This window comes from Festucalex cinctus, chromosome 7 (genome assembly GCF_051991245.1).
Source record: "Festucalex cinctus isolate MCC-2025b chromosome 7, RoL_Fcin_1.0, whole genome shotgun sequence".
NCBI lineage: Eukaryota > Metazoa > Chordata > Actinopteri > Syngnathiformes > Syngnathidae > Festucalex > Festucalex cinctus.
The window spans coordinates 2,443,100-2,462,500 of NC_135417.1; the positions used below are offsets into that span (position 1 = coordinate 2,443,100).

General features: G+C 40.3%; 2 protein-coding genes across 2 annotated transcripts in view; both read right to left on the reverse strand.

Moving 5' to 3' along the window:
• Positions 1-543: 543 nt before the first annotated feature.
• Positions 544-5,460, reverse strand: slc50a1 (solute carrier family 50 member 1). The gene is made up of 6 exons (XM_077528181.1): positions 5,239-5,460; positions 4,963-5,040; positions 4,126-4,249; positions 3,895-4,056; positions 2,164-2,283; positions 544-1,938 (listed from the first exon to the last, which is right to left on the reverse strand). The coding sequence occupies exons 1-6, from the start codon at positions 5,304-5,306 to the stop codon at positions 1,840-1,842; spliced, it is 651 nt and encodes a 216-aa protein (XP_077384307.1). The 5' UTR covers positions 5,307-5,460; the 3' UTR covers positions 544-1,839.
• Positions 5,461-7,099: 1,639 nt separating this feature from the next.
• efna1b (ephrin-A1b) overlaps positions 7,100-19,401 on the reverse strand; it is a 13,145-nt gene continuing 843 nt past the window's right edge. The window contains exons 2-4 of the mRNA XM_077526370.1: positions 9,648-9,943; positions 8,312-8,497; positions 7,100-8,224 (exon numbers count right to left, since the gene is read on the reverse strand). Of these exons, the coding sequence (XP_077382496.1) occupies positions 8,103-8,224; positions 8,312-8,497; positions 9,648-9,943 (604 nt within the window). The 3' untranslated portion in view covers positions 7,100-8,102. The remainder of the gene's footprint in view (positions 8,225-8,311; positions 8,498-9,647; positions 9,944-19,401) is intronic.

Here is a 19,401-nt window from a genome sequence, read left to right on the forward strand (position 1 = left end):
GCCTTCCGTTCCATATGCGGCCGGCGCGTTCGGCCACATTTGTTTCCCACCTCCACTCACTTAGCAGCACAATGCCGTGTTGTGTCTGTGTGTGTGTTGTGTCAGCGCTGTTTGAGCTCAGGAAAAGGATTCATGTAACACACACACACATACATGGGATGAGAACCTCTGGCGTGGCCTTTCCCACCACTGGCCTCTCTGTTTCGACACTCACACACAAACAAGCTCATTCGCGCCGCCGTGCCATGAAGCAAGCTTTTGTCTTCTACACAAACAGGCCAAATCCTTTACTATCAGGCGATTGGCTCCGGGGGGCGCTATAGCTCACTCTGAAATACTACTGACATTCCTCAGGATTATTTTATGTACGATTATTATTATTATGCTTATGATGACTTCTACAATTGGTCACAAATGCACCATGATGCTGAAATTATTAAATCAGGCCTGATTTTGATAAAGAATGTGCATAAATCCTAAACAATATGCTTATTATGTTTGCTGTTCGCCATGTGGCCACATTGGAAAAAACAAACAAACACATTTTGCACTTCCTTTTTGTCATCTTTTATTGACTTAACAGCCTCCATTCATACTTAGGTCCATTTGCACTTTTTATTAAAAAAACAAAACTCTTATTCAAAAAGCTTGCAAAAATAGCCAATGTAAACAGTCATCATAAAAACAATGTGTAGTGTAACTTACTGCTGCTGACATGCATTGATATGTTATCTAATACGGACAGGCACGAGAGGTAACAGAATAGAAACGTTTTTCCCGATAGAAGACAGTAGAGAGAAAATGCTCCATACGAGTACCATAATGTATATTCAAAATAGCAGCGTGTAAACAACAACACAGTCTTTGGATTGTAGAAAGCAACTCAGTCCAATTAGAATAGAAAATGTTGGTGGCTCAGAAAAAGTCACTTTCCTAATAGCAACAACTACGAAGGAGTATTGGAATCACACGGAAAATAAAAAATTATACGATGGAGAGCAAACGTAATGTGCTAACATTATGCAAAAAGAAGAGAGGTAAGTTGCAATCTTACGAAAGTTCCTCAAATAAAAATAAACTAGGTACAATATGGTAATTTTGGGGAAAAAAAATATATATATATATTTTTGGACGAAAAAATAAATTGTAATCTTACAAGAAAAATAGAATTCTTATAGAAGTTATTAAAAAAACAAATCTTACAAATAGTCATATTTTCTTCCATGAAAAAAAAGTATTTGTTTCAGCGGGAAGCCATAATCTTACGAGAATTAGTTTTGGGGGCGGGGTTTCCAAAGGAAAAAAAATTGCAATCTCATGAGGGAAAAAAAAATTCTTTTTTTTTTTTGTAAGGAAAATTTTATGAGAAAAAAAAAAAAAAAGTCTTAATTTGACAGGAACAAAGAATACAATAACTAGACTTATCATTTGTAACGACATCTTGTAAGAGTCCAACATTTCTTCCCCAAAATATTCTTATAGCATCACTTTATTTTCAAAATTATTCTCATTAGACTGACTTTTCTCTCAAAACCCCAAACATAAAAAATACATTACTTTGCCATTTATTATCTCAGTTTAGCTATTTATCTTTTTTTTTTGTTTTTCTCCGTGTGTCCCTAATACTCACTCGTACCCAACAGAAGGCACTTGAAAGGGGACAAGTTTAAGTTTGACAAAACACCTGATTTTTTTCCCCCCTACGTATTTTTGAATACATCGGGAAATAAATGCTTTTTTTCGTGTACCTTTGTGGAATGTAGACATTATTGCCACCTGTCACACAGTGGCACTTCCTCATAGTGTAACGTGTACAGTCCATCCCTGTATGTGACTTGGTCATATCTGCATGGACTTATAGGGAGGGCTGACGTGGGCAAATCTCCAAAACAGGTAAAATCTGATGCCGCTAGTGAGGATTCCAGGAAGGTTAGGGGCCTAAAATGCACACACACAATAATAACTTCAATAGTGATTCAATAGTGGTGACCAGAATTTTGAAGCTTGTGGAAATATTTATTTTGTGGGTCAGCATTTTGTGACCATTCAATAACGCAAAGAACCTGCTATGGATTAAATTTCGTTCTAACGAGGAATTCACCCGATAATAAAAATTGTGTAATAATAAGTGTGCGTATGTGGGATGGTGCAAGTGTGTCGTACCAGGATGTATAAGTCACCCAGCTGGAGGCCATAGAAGAACCAGGAAGTCGAAGTGAAGAAAGTGGCCACTGTGAGAGGGAAGGACAAGCGCTGCACGTTGCCGCTCCGCACGATGGCCATCTGTATGAGAGGACCACACGAAAATATGATCAGCAACGCTAAGAGCAGCCTCAACAAAGACTCTTCACAGATGAAGATTACAAACAGGTTAAACATGTATGAACAGGTTACGTGAAACATGTAGACTCAATGCAGTAAGACTCTAGATGTGTTGCCAATTCCACTCCAAAAAAAAAAAAAGTTGGAATATGAGAATAAAGTGGACTGTGGATACTCGTGGTGTGGCACTCGCGGATTTATCTATTCATAGATTTTTTATTTTTATTTTTTCTTGTTTTCTGGTTTAGCCAACCCGGTTTCCATGGAAAACTGCTGGATGTTTCTGTTTTTTTGTTTTTGTTTTTGTTTTTTTAAATTAATTAATTTATTTATTTAAGATTTATTAGGATTTGTTTTTTTTCTTGGAAAAAAATTACAAGGAGTCGGGAATAAAGGTGTTTATTATTTTTTTATTTCATTTTGATTTTTTAGAAAAAAAATGTCAAAACATGTCTTGAAGTTATAATCAAAAATAATTCAGTTTTATTTAAAGGTAAACACTGGAATGTTTCAAGAACATCTACAAAATAAAATATATAAATTTGATTAGACAAAATTTGTACCATTTTTTAGTGGATAACTCATTTTTACAACAAATAGTTTTTTTTAAAAGGGATATTCGAGTTATTGAACAATTTTCAGCAGTGAAAAGTTAATATTTTGTTCAGAATGAATTTGCTAACTTCATTATTTTTCATGTACAATTAATACCTTGAAAAAGTAATTTTTCCTACTTGCTGTCGACTGATGATATCACCTGTGCTGAGGAAGTAGGTAACGGCCATATCATGGCTCACCTGTTTTCTAGATTTGGTCAGTAAACTGAGCCATGATTGGTTACCTACTTCCTCAGCACAGGTGATGTCATCATCAGTCGACAGCAAGTAGAAAATTTACTTTTTACAGGTATTAATTGCACACAAAAAATAATGAAGTTAACACATTAATTATAGAGAAAATCTGAACTTTTTACTGCTTAAATGGCTCAATGAGTCAAGTATCTCTTTAAGATTAAAGTTAGGTTTCGTATAAAGAAAGTCAATTTTGTCAAAATAAAGTCAGGTTTTAAAAAAAGGAATATGAGAACTCTTGCAATTTACAAGAATAAAATCAATTATTTTTTTTAATAAACCCTGAAAGAACTCTGATTAATCAGCCTTGTACCCACTCAAATAAGAACAGGATTTCAAACTAATGAGGGGGTGCCAAGTGCCATCACATCATTAGGCCGACGGTAAGAAGTCAACAACGAGGGGATGGGGCCCACACGGTGAAGGAATAACAGGAAGATGCAGATGAGGAGGAGAAGAATGGCAGGAAATCGAGCGGCTGCTTTCTGACTGTGAGGCAGATGGAGGGAAGGAGACAAACAGGATCAGAGACAAACACAACAGGAAAGAAGACATCTGATGGGCCCCATGACACATGACTGTTCTCTGCTACATAAACGCACACACACAATAGTACTGGGAGGTGGGTTTGGAATGCATCCTCAGCATACACTGGGGTGCACTCAGACGAGATCCATTTGTCATACTTGGACATTCCTTCACCAAAGTACACGTTTCTTACCAGGTCTGCGAGCGGGGACAGGTACACGCCCACAGTGGCCACGCTGCAGACGAGTCCGAGCTGGTTTAACCGCATGTCGCCCGGAGGAAGAAACAGCGAGAAGTACAACCCGGCGCTGGTCGCCACCGCTCCGACGGCAACTATTTGGAACATGACGTCTTTCTGACAAAACACAACAAAAGACAGCTTCAAGCCTCATGTAAAACAAACGATGATAGTCGCCATGCTGACCTTTTGTTTTGTGTACTTCACGTATACGATGATGTAGAGGGTCTGCAGTAAAGCGCCGATCAGATTGACCACAATAAGCGTATGGTCCCGCTTCAGCATCCCATAATATAACCATCCCAAGTTACTGTGGAAACAAAACAATGGAGAGGATGAACAGGGGCAGGACAAACAAGTACACTCATAATGTCACACAGAGCTTTGTTGACTTTTTTGTGATTTGCTGTTTGACTGTCATCTAGACTGCAATGATCTCTTTGACAAGCAAAAAATATAAAAAAAATACCTTGTTGGTAATGTCATCGCAGAACTGTAAAGCATTGTTGACGGCCTATAATATAAAGTGGTGGTATAATATTGTTTGTAGCACACTGATTGATTTTAATTTCTGAATTTCAGATTTACTGCGATTGGCTGGCAACCAGTCCACGGTGTACCCCGCCTGCTGGCCAGAGCCAGCTGAGATAGGTGCCAGCACCCCCCGCAACCCTTGTGAGGAATAAGCGGTCAAGGAAATGGATGGATGGATGGATGAATTTAAGATTTAAAAAAAAAAATGTTTTTTGTGCTCACTAAGTTATCACATAAGGCCAGACTGATAAAATATTGTAAAACACTCTTTCATGTTATGTTATGTTATTTGTGAACTAATGAGCTCTACGGAACATAAGGAAGGCCATAAATTGGCGGTTGTTGCTGATCGTCTTCACAAAACATTTTTAACATTTTTTAAGTTTTGCACAGGGAACTCGTTCCCCACGCTTTAATACAACTAGAAGACTGTATAGGAGGTGCTTCTGTTGTGGTTAGCAAACGTCTCAACTCTCAAACAAAACATACTTCACACATGTGGTGAGGAAAGGCAGAAATTGGATGTTGTCCGTGCTCTTGGAGGTTTGCATTTTCTTTAGGTCGACCCTGAACACACAAACACAAACATATTTATCACTGCAAATGACAGCTACTCCAGTGCAACAAGTTCCCGACGCATTTAATCCGTGAATTTAATCAACTTCACCTCGTAGACGCAACGTTAAAAAACATTTGTACAAAATAATCTTTTGGATGGAAGCGGGCAGAAAGTTTTCCACACCGCTAAAACAGAACGCCACTTACAGTCCAGTCGAGAACATCCCGAGAGTGAACACGATGCACGCCCATGATAAAAGATGCAGCAAATCCATAAAAAGGATTTAAAAAATATAAATATAATAGATATTCAGTGTAATGTCTAACGTTCGATTTTTAAGTCTGAAAAAATAGAATTACTACAACCCGCGGAAGGCTTCTTTTCCGCCTGGATTTCCGTGTTTGCAATCAGTAGCTCGGAGATTCTGCGCTATGATTGGCTGTTCACTGAATCATGTGGTGCGGATTAGGTCCAATGGGGTGCTGCAACGGATGCGTCTGACGTCACAATGTTGACAAATCCGGGAGGTTGTGTTTTGATTTGGTCAATGAAAAGATGATGTTATATATATATATATATATATATATATATATATATATATATATATATATATATATATATATGTTATCCATCCGTTTTCTGTAATTTATCAAATTAAGAAACATATAAAACAGTTAGTAAAAAAAAAAAATGCAAGTATTGTTAAGTATTCTAGATCAAATGAGGTTTAACTGAAATATTACCTGTACATTCACCTCATTAATCAATACAAGATATATATTAAAAAAAAAAATCCTTTCACAAAGCACGTTATATTATACACAACAATCTATATTTATCTGTGCAGTATTGATTGACACGTCTGAGAAGTATTTAGCTAGCCTGATGTTTATGATGGTTAACTTTAATTGCATTGCATTTTAGTGATTCTCCAATTTTCAGGAAAATGTCCTGTTTTATTATCAAAATTAATGCATTTTTATCATCAGCTGTAAATATTATTACAGTGGAGACAGGTAGTAGAATACTCGTCGCCCTGACAACACTCTTGAACAACTCTCAAGTGTGACCTTTAGCAACAACCCTTCACACATAATTTCTCCTCTCTTCCTATCTTTGCTTCAATTTTTTTCCTTGACATTTTAGGTGACATTTTATTTGTTTCCCTCTTGGTGTCTGCGTTATCCTCTTTGACTATCTCAGAGATCTTGCCATTTGGAGAGATTGTGTTATCTCTGCATGTTCTGATTAATATTGTAATTGTGGAATATAAATTAACAGGAAAATCCACTGTTTTTTTATCCAATCCAGTTGGCGGCCATTTTACCACTTGTTGTCGACTGAAAATGACATAATCATGTTTTCTTGGTTTGTTCATCTAACATTCACAAGATGAGACCATAACTCCCCCGTAATCCTAACGAGGAAAGCGCTATAGAAAACGGATGAATGATAGGTGACACTGGCATCTGCTCGATGACATCATCATTACTTTAACACATTTTACGTGTACACAAGTTGTCACATTGCACAAGATCTCGGAGACTGAGCTCATTTCTGGTGAGTATGTACCAAGAAGGTATCATGTGATGGTGGAAAAGCAAACAAGTCGTCCTTATGTTCTGCTATCGACGTACAGTATGTTGCTGGGTTTTTACAGATGATAGCGACTTTTGACAGTTTTCAGCCATTTCTGAGGTTTTTGACGGCTTGTTTTCCGAGTCGCTTTCACTCCAACGTGTGGGCACGTTCTCCTCTTTCGCCTGCAAAGAGGATGTATGGAGCAGCAAAAGAAAGCGGCCAAAAAGGCCCAAGGAAAAAGGGTGCGAGTGAGGAGGCGAGAGTGACACCTTCGCACCCGCTTGCTAGCGCCGCATCTCCTCCAATCCATGTTTGCAGTCTGTGAAATGGAAGCCAGAGCAAACTGCGGCACACGGGATGAAAGTCGTGGAAAGCCGAGGCTGGCCGTGAGAGGTCGGGAAAGACCCGTGGGCGGCCTTGGAAGACATCGGCGGGGATGGCGTCGCCATTTGCCAAAAAGGGGTGGAAAAAAAACCCAAGACAAGATTTATATTACAACACTTTCGTTTATTCCATTAAGTTTTCACATCTTTAAACAATACCTTATAGTTTTGCTATGTACACATGTACATATAAACACATAGAAAACAACTGTACAGTGTATGTTTTCAAGAAGTCCCTTCAGTTTGAGGTTCGACAAGTCGGGGGTCACATCTGCAAGCGTGTACCATGACAAGACTGACTAAACAACATTGCACTTACGTTGGATTATTTGGGACCATTTTCCTGAATTTTTAGTTGATTTTGGATGTGTAGTACAGTGATCCTCGAAGTGTGGTATTCAAGCTCACTGTAGTGGTACTTGAAAGACTCACTGCCCAAGTACGGTTCATTTGTACAGCAGGTTTTAGTACAAATTTCCACTATTTAGCTGCAGTATTAAAATTCAAATTGTGCGTAAGATTTTTTTGTGAAAAATTGTCGGCCATTATGGCGGTACTCAGAGCGTTTTGTATGTTTTTTTTAATTTTTGGTACTTGGTGGAAAAGTTTTGAAACATCTTAATGACAAACAATTTAAAATGGTCCAACGTATTGAAATAAATGCTTTTGATGCAGTCCCTGAATGAAAATGTGTTGCAGTGAATAGTGGTATGCTGACTTGAGGCTTGCAGAGATGAGTGCTACACAATAACGGCACAAAAACAAAAACAAAAAAAACAAACCAAAAAAAACAAACAGCCACAGTACTAGTGGCCGACGCAGGAACTGGCGGTGTACCTACTGAGTGGTGTGAAAAACTCATGTACAAAATACTCAGAACAGAAAATGCTGCTTCATCCTCATCAGAATACAAAAAACAAAACAAAGAAACAAAATGGAGGTCCTCTTCTTTGGAGTGATCCACACTCCACATTCACATTACAGCTTTGTCTTTGTATAAAAGCTCTGTATTCATTGTTAAAAAACAAAACAAAACAAAAAACAAGTGTCCATGACCCCAGTGACCAGCACTGTGCCGATTTGCAATGTTTTGTTGTTGTTGTTGTTCAGTGTAGCATCAGCGCTAACAAAACCGTAACAAGCGTCAAGAAAAGCGAGAAGCACACGGGTCCCGTTCCTGAATTTCCAACACTCCTCTGGACGTTGGGCTCCATGGCGGTCGGGTCGTCTGCGAGCACGAGAGACACAAAAAAAAAAGTGAGCGCGTGACTTGGTGGCTCGGCCATGTTGAAAAGTCATCCTCTTGATTCCTCACCTGCTGGGAGACGATTAGAGAGGTTGTGGACTCCGCCGGCAGAGACGAACTTGGCTTTCGACGCGTCCAAGCTCTTCTCCGTGTCCGCTTTGGACTTGCCCGCGTGAGTCTTTGCCAAGCCTTTCTGTCCGGCCACGTCCACTTTGAGCCTCAGACAGTCCTGGCCGTGATGATGCATCGGCTTGGCTGTTGGGAGCACACACACAGATGAAACATTGTGAGTACTTCTACCTTTTGTGTGTTGTTGTCATATAAAGTATTCAGAATGTTAAAATATTTCATTTTTAACAATGTTACTAAACAGTGAAGATTTCGCCATTATGTGTCTGTAAGGCTTCAAATGGTGACTAGTTTTACTTTATTTTAGTTGTGCTTGTACTACACAGTGGTTGTCTTATTTTTATACTTTTACGACAGTTAAAAATAGTTTCATTTTTTACCAATTCTACTAAGACGTGAAGCTTTCTATTCTGTTTTCTTTTTCCTTTTCATCATTTCGACCACGTTGTCATTTTTGTGCAGATTTTGTTCTTTGCTTTTGGGTGTTTGTCACCAAACCACCAGAGAGGGCGATGTAGGGCAATTGTGTGCATGTCCGTGGGGAGAAGAAGAGCTGAGGATGGCTGGTGATAAGTTAGCATAGCAAGATGTGTTAAGTGTGAAAGAGAGAAATAGAAAAAAAGAAGATAGAAGAAAGGAAGCTAAACCTAGCTCTTGTTTTGGACATATACATAGCCAAGGAGGTTTGTTTATTTTGTCGGTCAATGTTTATGTAAGTTAAGTTGAAGTTGTCTTGATTTTCTTTAGGCTAATTAATGTTTGTATGTGTATTTTTGCTCTAGGTTTCACGGTGGATTTATTTTTGGTCAAGTTCAGCAGTCAAAGGAAACCACTTGTGCCTGTCGCTGTTAGTACAACTTCAAAATGGTGAGTAGTTTTACTTTATTGTAGTATACAGTGCTCAAGTTTTTATACTTTTTTTTTTTTTTTCCCCCCCAAACCAATTTTACGAAGCAGCTACTATTTTTACATTTTTTATTTATTTGTATTTTATTTTAAACTGTTTCCTTATCCATTTCCTTTACATTTGTCAGGATTTAAACAGGAAGTAGATTCACTTAATTTTAGCTGCACTTTTATACCAGTTGAGAAATGTTACTAGTTGAAACTCATTGCAGTTAAAAAAAAGAAGAAGACAAATTTGGCTCCAATTTGACATTTTATTTCCATTACCTCTCATGGGAAAACGTGTTTATTCTAACCTTCCTGAACCCTGCCCGCTTTTGACCTCAACGTTTGCACCGTACTCTCATTAAAATTTGCGTCAAATACTTACAGATGTAATAATAGCTCTCTCCCTGCCTGAACTCCTTGCCCAGGGTGAAGGGGGTGAAGCGTTGGAACTTCTCCGAGAACTTCTCGGGGGCGTGGGGGGCGAAGGGCCGCGAGCACTCCCAGCGCAGCTGATCGAACGAGTGCGGCTTGCACACGTCGTAGTCGTCCCTCTCCACCATGTAGAGCACGTAGCGCTCGGCCGAGTGCGGCGGCACCTCGCCGTGGCTGTAGTGCGGGCAGATGATGTCCAGGTAGTCGTTGATGCGGACTTCCACCGTGTAGTCGTCCCACAGGAAGCTGAGGGGGGAGACGAGAAAAGGCGATGATGGATGATGGAGGGCCTCACAAATGTTTTTGTTGCAAGCAACCGCATTGACACTCATAATGAGGTTTAATTACGCGTGCCGCAACGCAACTCGCACCTGTTTACCCTCTGGTGCACGTGTGCAGTGTTTGTCGAGTTCAGCTTTGTTGCATAAAGCGCTAATTAGTGTGACGATTTAAGTCAGGTCCGACTTGTTCAGCATTGGCGCCGTTCCGCTCACACACCTTATACTTACTCTCGCCGCCAAACACCACTGTAACACTTTTGTTTTTTTTAGACATGCACTCAAAACACTTTTTTTTATTTATTTATTTATTTTTAACACTCTCAAAGTGTTTTTCTCCACTTTGCTTTCTTCAAAGACAGAGACAAAATGGGCGTGGTTGAGTCAGACTGACGCCCTCCTGCTCTCTTTTCATCTTTATCCTTCCTTTAGGTTTTATGGCTCTTTTCAAGCCTCGCCGTCTCCACTTTGCGCACTCATGTCAACATGAGAGTTGTGTCGCAACGAGGATATTATACTTCAACAAAACTAGCAACGTAACTTGAAATAAAATAGGAAAAAATTGTGACCGAAATAAAATAAAAATATCTTTAAAAAAACGAAAGCTAGATAAAATTACATTTTTTTAAATAAAAAAAAATAAAAAAAATAAAACTGATTATGGCGAAAATGTCCTTTATTTACATCTTTGTCAATTCATTATAATCAAATATTTATTTTCTATGTATTTTCTGTTTATTTATATACTTTTTAAAAATCTTGTACTCAACACATACTCCATACATAAAAAAAAAACTAAAATCAAGACTAAAACTAACAAAACTAACCAACAGGTGCTAAAAACTAATTCAAACTTTACTGACGAGAGTGCATCAGCGAGTGCAAGCGCCAACGGCTCCCGTGTGCTGTTTGTACGTCTGTGGGCATCAAAGCGTAGGACGTGCTGCCTCTTTACCCCCCCCCCCCCCTCCAAAATCTCCCTCTGTTGTTGTGGCTCCTGCTCGGACCCCCTGGCCAAAGCAGACACAGTGGCTCCAATCACGGGCCTTTTAACCCCTCCTTCCTGCCTCGACATGTGTGCGCTTGGGCGTGCGTGTGTAACCCACCAGTCAAAACATGCTTTGTTAGCGGAGTACAATTCTAAACTTGTTAGGTGGGGCTAATAGGTTGATCAGCCCCCAACCACTCCTCTATGCAATTCCTCAACATGTAAACTCTACCCAAGAATGAAATTAGTTGCAGCTTTAAAACAAAGAAAGACAATTTTTTCTATTATGTTTCTGTTACAAGTTTATATGTTCAGTCAAGCAATTAATCAAACCTGTCGCTGTATCTATTCCATATCAGCTTTAGGTCCTTGTATTACTATGCCCTTTGTCCTCACTATAACTTTTCATCTCACTAGTAGGACGACGAGGTCGCACTAGTAGAACAACTACTTGTTACTAGTGAGGCATACCTGCACCATTTGACATCTGCGTGCTACTTTTACTATTACCAGTAAAAGACTAGATGTTATGATATGTTACTTGTGGTACTTGTAGCACGTAGTGTCCACTAGTAAAAAGGTAGTGGTTCTACTAGTGCATAGGAATGTCATAGAGTGGTGTGAAAAAAAATTACAGTCCTTCTTTTAGTGCGAAAAATGTCAAAATATAGAAAATAAAATATTACTACTCATAGTAAAACAGTCTTTCTACTAGTGCACAAAAATGTCAGAATAGAAAATAAAACGTTACTAGTAAAACAGTCATTCTAAAAAAATTTTAAAATCATACAATGTAGAAAATAAAACATTACTCATTAGACTGTTGTACTAATAGTGCGCAGAAATGTCACACAACAGAGAAAAAATTTTCCTGAGTGAAAACGGAAGACCCTGCCTTTAAGACAGTTGTTCAAGTAGTGTGTGGAATTGTCTTCCGAATGACAACAAAGAGCATACTAGTAAATGTACCTGAATTTGGATACCAAGGATATTGAACAAAAGGTCTAGCGCAGTCCCGCTAGTGGACCTTTTGTGTCCGTGTCTATGTGTGTTTTAAGCAAAGGCATAGAAGGGAACACTAATTGGCTAAACAAGCTTTAATGTGGTCGTTCAATATAGGGGCTTGTCCAAAGCGGAGCAAAGGGAAAGTGTTGCCAATTTCATTCATCATGAGGAAAAAAAAAAAAGTCTCCTTTTATTCCGTGCCGCCGATGGCCGAGCTAATTAAAAGCTGTTAAGCGGTCTGGGGCCAGCGTGTTGACGAGAAAAGGAGGGGAGGAGAACTGAATCGGGCGTAATTATACCCTTCCCCTCCCCATGGAGAGTGGAGGCCCGAAGGCTCCGGGGCCCCCTCCAACCTCCGCGCCTTTACCCCCTGCGGAACCTTCACTTTAGCATGATTGGAGCGGATGTGTCCAATTTATGAGCTCATCCAGCGTGCTTTTCTCACAATTAAACCCAACTTTGTTTTGGAAGGTATCCGAAGCGACGTATGATGCAACAATCGGAAAACGTTTATGATGATGTATTATGAACATTATCAGCCGTTTCCCTCTGAGGTTTCATTTGCTTTTTAAAATATCGGATGAAATGTTCTCAAGGGTTTCCCGCCCCTTTTACATCTGGCCCATCAAAGGTCTCTGGGCTGCCGCGTCTCTGGCTGCCACGGGCTGACACCTCTCACGAGGGTGAGAGTCGCGTCAACGTGATACTGAAGCCGCGCCGTGGGGATGTGGGGCCAGGTGTGCGTACGTGTGTGTGGGCTGAGGTTTTCCCGTGTGCCATTTTCATGGGAAGATGCTCTGAAGACCCACATTAGTCTCATTAAGGGAGAAGAGCACACTTCAAAAAGGTTGCAGTTAAACAGTGCTGAAGAACTACTTTTTGGCAAAAAGGCAGATAACACTTGTATTGGCACAGTTTAATTTGATTTGATTCATCACTGTTGTATTCTGTCCATTCTGCGCTTTTGTTACATTGTTAAGTAACATGGGAGTGCCCATTCAGTAACATGTACCACAATGACAATACTACAATAAAAATAGGCTGAAAAGTGAGATGTGATGGGTTATATTACATTAGGTCCTTGGTTTATGTCAGTTCTAAAATACAAGCGCTCGGGCAGCAGAAGAATATTGGTCAAGTGACGCAGGAAGGGTAATTGATAAATATATATTTTACATTATTTAACACAATAACGTGCGGGTATTATTATTGGAAATTGAGCTTTAAAAGATGGAGCGTGACATGGGTATCGAGTGTAGAGTAAGCTAGCGGTTAACTCGCTAACACGTTAGCCAGTCTGCGAGTTGAGTAACTCAGCCTGATTTGTTTATCGGTAATACTGTTTTTTGTTGTTGTTGCTGTGTTTGTTTTGTTTTTTTTTCTTTCAATTAAGCAAGTGAAAGTGCACTGGCGTATGTAACATCACTTGCGTGGACGTTCAATACATTCAAAAACATTGGAAAATTGTATTCAATTAGCTAACATTAGCTAGCTCATGTTGACCGCACTCTTGTGGTACACTGCATTTTTGTTAAGTGTGAAATTATGCCGAACTTTGGACATTTTCTTTCTTGTAAGGACTTTTTGATACTGGGTCACTACCATTGCGCCAACTTTTGGATTTTTCATTATAGTTTTTGTTTTTATTTCGTTTTGAATTTTGTTTTCAAATTCAGTTGGTTCTAATTCAATTTTAGAGCGAGTTTGTTACTTTTTTTTTTTTTTTTTTTTTAATGTTTCATTTTTAGATTAGTTGATAAGTTGTGTAATCGTAAACTATAATTCTCAAACAACTGTCCTTGGTTCAGTTATGTACATCAATACCAAAATAAATGTTTAAAATGAACCCAAAAATGTACAGTATAGTACTGACAAAAACAAAAATGAAGGACACTTTCACTATAATAGTTAAAACTAGTGATTTCAGTTTACATTTTTTTAAAAAGGATTTTGGTTATTTTATTTCGTGAGCAATTTTTTTTTTTTTCATTATTTCTCGTTAACCGTAACAACCTTGACACAGAGCGTGTGTGCCTGTGGTAATCAGTCCACGTGGGATAACTGATCCCTGAGGAGCTTTGAGGCATTTTTTTTAAATTAATCGTTAGCCCTGCTAGTAATGCTACAGCGACATAATTTGAAGAGTACAGCAAAAAGTGTACTACCTAGTGGAAACGGGACTTAAGTCATAGCAGGATTCAATTCACTCTCAAACACTCGTCGCTTTCATACGATAATGCAATGAAGTGAAATGATAGTGCTTGGTGCCAACGTGGCTATTGAGGCCAACTGATGCTGCGGGCTCATGAACACATCTGCTTATTAAGGCAGACTGTCTGTCTGTGGCAGAGGTAGGTCAATTCACACTAATGAGCTTTTTTTTTTTTTGCATCGCCGGCCATTGTTTGCACATGAGCGTCTGTAACATTTTCAGTCCGCAGAGGAGCATTATCACATTTTTCCACTTCCACCCCACTTCCATCGCTCGCCCTTTCCACGATTCACCCTGACCGTGCTACGGTGCCTCCATTTGAGCCCTCGGCTGGCTGGTTTGGGTCAAACAACTGACACGCTCTTTCACTGGGGAACGCGCGGGTCAGGAGGTCAGAGTTCACGGTTGCTATGCTTCGCGCACACACCACGTATCTGTTTCACGCGCGCAAAACCGCAGTCAGCAACACCGAAACGCTAAACAGATGAACCTCCGATGCACCCTGCCACCGCCATTTGCTACTCAGGTGATCAGGAGTGTGCGCGCGTACTGGAATGTTACGACGAGGGGGGGTTGCGGTTTGGACGGTTTAGTGCTAAGGACCCGTGCTCATTTAATACCCCATTAATTCACTGTGCTGTGTCAGATTTCCGCCTCTTTAGCACCGGCCAAGGAGCTGTCAGTGGTTCTTCCACTGTTCGATCACTCTATCACAGCTGATTGACTTTTAGTGTACGGAGCTGCCAATAGTGTGCAGTAAAAGGACGGGCATAATAATGCAGTAGTTGATTAATGGATCGTTACTCATTCTGTCACCTTGAAGTTAATTGAGGGATTGCGACAGAATGGAGAAATATGATGTTAGCTGTCTTTGAAGACAGTGATTCTCAACTATTTGTTATATATATAGTGCTAGAGAAAAATTGAAAGAAATAATCTGTTTAGTTAAGTTTTTATACTGATTAAAAATAAAATTGGCATCCTGATTCCAAAACTGTAGGCATATAGCACATTTTTTCTCCACGATAAGTAAAATTCCACTGATGAGCTGTAGAAAGACTGTAGTAAGAAGATCTGATATATGTACGATTGGACTCATCTACAGTATGTAGCGACTAGTTTGTGCAGTCAACCGAGACAGTGCCGTGAGAGTTGTGTACAGCTCCCTATATGCCAATTCTATCGATATTTGCAAACAGAAAGCTAGCATAGTTGGAATTAAGAGGATTAGCACTGGCTTTTCTCTTAACTCCGTAACTGTCCTAAGAACTTTTCGGTTTATGCTGTTTTTTTTTTTTTTTACAATAATAATTAATATTTAAGAAAATTGGGATCCTATAGCTAAACTTGATCCATCCATCCATCCATTTTCTTGACCGCTTATTCCTCACAAGGGTCGCGGGGGCTGCTGGCGCCTATCTCAGCTGGCTCTGGGCAGTAGGCGGGGGACACCCTGGACTGGTTGCCAACCAATCGCAGGGCGCTAAACTTGATGTAAACTAGAAATTAGGAAAAAAAAAAAATTGTACGAAAAAAATGCTATATTGGGAAATTTTATGTACGGTATCGGACGATTCAAGAGTTGAGAACTCGTACTGGTAACATCCCCTGTTAGAAATAATTTTAAAAATATAATATATTAATAGTTGATTCCCTATCATGTAAATCAGCAGTACACCTCCAGACTTGTTTTTGCACAATATTTCCCAAGGAGTCGACCAACCTAGCCCACTTCTATTCACTATTTGCACTTGGGCGTGCTTTTATGTGCACACATTTTTTTTTTTTTGGCATTTGCAGAATGAGAGGGTTTAAAATTGTCACCGCCGCCATTTCACACTCATTCAATTCCCCCAGACTTCTCCCCTCCCGTCATCCATCACTGTCCACTCTCTCCTCCCTTCGTCTGCCTCGCCTTTATTGTCACAAATGAGAACCCCCCCCCCGGTTCCGTTTCTTAATGCTGACTTAATATACCAGGACTCTTCATCCAGGCTAATTTTTCAACACGCGGTTTCACCCCTCTTTCACCCTGTGCTCAGACCTCTACTCCTCCCCTTTCATCCACCCTTTTTTTTTTTTTTTTTTTTTTAACCCTCGCATCAACCATGAATAGCAAAAGGCTAAATGGTAGCATCTTAGCTGAATGTGGTGGAGGGCTTCACTGCAGGGAATAAATTCAGCAAGATGTTTGCACTAAAAATCTACCAAGTTCTGTCTTAATTAAGGCTAAAGAAAACTACCCAACGTGGCTAAATCTGCCCTTTGGTGGCCCTTTGATGGTGGGCTACAAGCTGGATTTGCAAAACTATGTGTGAAATGCAATGAATGAGCAAGTGTACACACACATAACGCATGCCTGCCCACACATACTACAATGCCGGGGCCTCTGGGATACTAGCAGTGTTGAGAGGTGCCCTGTCCACCTCCAGTGGAAAACTACCAGGGCCAAAACAGAGAAGGGTCTGTGAAAAAAAAGGAGAGAGAAAGTGAGTAGGGGGAAGGAGGAGGAGGAGGAAGTCTGGAGCACAGATAAGGAAGTGAGAGGAAGAGCAGAAAGAAGGAGAGGACAATCACAGAGCGGGAGTGAGTGATGGGCGAAAAAGAACTTAGCCTTGTTATTGATTTTTTTTTTTATGTATACGCCCAGAAAAAGGGGGTGACGTACGACTCCATTACTGTCATTAATGACACACTGCACTAATGCACCAGATAGGGCTCATTACCAGACTCCAAGGTAACTATTATACAGTGAACCACCCATGTCAAAGTGAGTTAAGGTGTTGCGCTGAGACAAAATTAGTGATTTGCTGCTATCTTGGCACCAGGGAACTAAGTTGAAGTGTGTTGAGGAGCTTCATTTAGACAATAGTGGTGCTCTGCAACAATCGTATGGTATTTTGGTGACAAGGGCTATATTTAAGTGAGGTGATTACCTTCATTTAGACAAAAGTAGTGATTTGCCGGCATCTTGGTGCCAGGGAACTATGTTGAAATGTGTTGAGGAGATTCATTTGAACACAAGCAGTGCTTTGCCATCATCTTGGTTCCAAGGAACTATGTTGAAGAGCTTCATTTTTACAAAACTAGTGCTTTGCCACCATCTTCTGACATCTTGGAACTATAGAACTATGTTGAAGTGAGTTGAGAAGATTCATTAAAAAAAAAAAAAAAGTAGTGCTCTGCTACAATTTTGTGGCATCTTGGTACCAAGGAACTCTGTTTAAGTGAGTTAAGGAGATTCATTTAGACAAAGATGGTGCTTTGTCACCACTTTTTGGCCAATTTTTAAAGGGATAATTGACTCATTGAGTCATTTTCAGCAGTAAAAAGTTAATATTTTGTCCAGAATGAATTTGATAACTGTCTACTGCTGATGAAATCACCTGTGCTGAGTGTAGTAGGTAATAACCAATCATGGTTCACCCGTTTTCTTGGTCAGCAAACTGAACCGTGATTGGTTGTTACCTACTTCCTCACCACAGGTGATGTCATCCTCAGTTGACAGCAAGTGGAAAATTTTAGAGTTTTAAGATATTATTAATTGTACATGAAAAATAATGAAGTTATCAAATTTATTCAGGGCAAAATAAACGTTTTACTGCTGAAAATGGCTCAAGTGAGTCAAGTATCCCTTAATTATTTTTAAGGAGGAAGTTAATTAGTCACAGATTTTTGCAATTCGCAGAGGGGCTTGGTCCAAAAGCACACATCTACAGTGGAGAAAGTTTTGGAGTCAGCCATTCGGAGCCAAGGCCTAAACTGGCACATTTCAATCTAACCAGAAAGTACAATGATGTACTGTATTTACTTTTGAGGATGAAAACCACATAGGAGATTACGCAAGGATTGAACCTGGTGTCTATTTTTGCCTGATAGATTCTCGCGAACATAATGTAATGAAACGGGCCAACATTTTACATCACCGGATCACAGGAGACGATCAAAAATAGCACCGAGCCAAGCCAGCGAGATGATAGTTTTGTGTCTATGGGTCAGATGGTCAGATTACAAACCGTCTGTAATCTATGTTAGTGTGCGCTCTCCTTCTGGCGGGATTAAACGGCCCGGGGAGCAGACGGGCTGGATATGAAGAGGGGAGGGTGAGGAGTGGGAGAGTTGGAGCTTGGCTGGGGGGCTTGTTTTGGCCGTCTTCGTCTTTAACTCGTGTCGAGACAGGCCCGAGACGTCACGCTGGAGTCTTGACTGAAACAAATCATGGGGCCGGCCGATCCGGTGGGATGAGATTTTTGGGGTCTCGGGCAAATTTAAAAAAATAAATAAATAAAAAATAATAACAAACAGGTAGTCACAGAAACGCTCCCATAAACGCACAGCTGACTGCATGGAGTGCCCACTGGAATGCCGCCTGATGCTAATATTAACATTGAAGCCCTCTCTCGCCAGCCTACAGCATGCGTACGTGTGACTCACGCATTTTCAAGTCTACGTGACCATGCCTGAAACTGATTGCCGCTCCCCAATTGACTCGCAGCCCACAACTAATCTCCAATCACTTCCCATTCAAAGCTGCTACCAAAAGGTTCTATTAAATCACGCCACGATTCTACTCGGGCACACACAAGAAGAGGCATGTAACATGAAAAACAAGACGAGACCTGACTGCGCACAACACGCCTCGCCACCTGTCATGGAGGAACACACACGCACACACTAAATCATTACTAGTGGACACTTCTGCGACACACACGCTCGCCTACATGAATGGGCAGACTGCTGCCATCTGCTCACCGTCCTCATCCCTAAGACAAATCGCTCGCTGTACAATCAGACCGAGAATCAATTAGCATCACTTATCCACAGTCACGGCGCAGTCAAAGGGTGCTGACGGATTTAGTGTGAATCCCGCCAACAGGTGACCGATTGATCACCAGGGGATGAGGACCAGATTGAGGATTAAGAAGCTCCAATCTACATTTTGCGCTGCTAGATATCTTAAATAAAACCACCTAGAAACAATTGTGAAATCCGGTTGATGCTCCATGAAATTTCCCTGAGCCCCCCTCAGGTGTAAGTGACTCAGGTGGGTCAAACCTGAGTCACTCATGACTGCAAACTTTCCACTAGCCTCACACTTTTTATGTAGGCACTGTTGTGATCCCCCTTTTTAGGCCCATTGTCATGTTAAAGACCAATTAATGTAATCAAGACAACCCGTTTTGGGCCTTAATAGCTTTTGCCTTGCTTTTTTTTTTTTTTT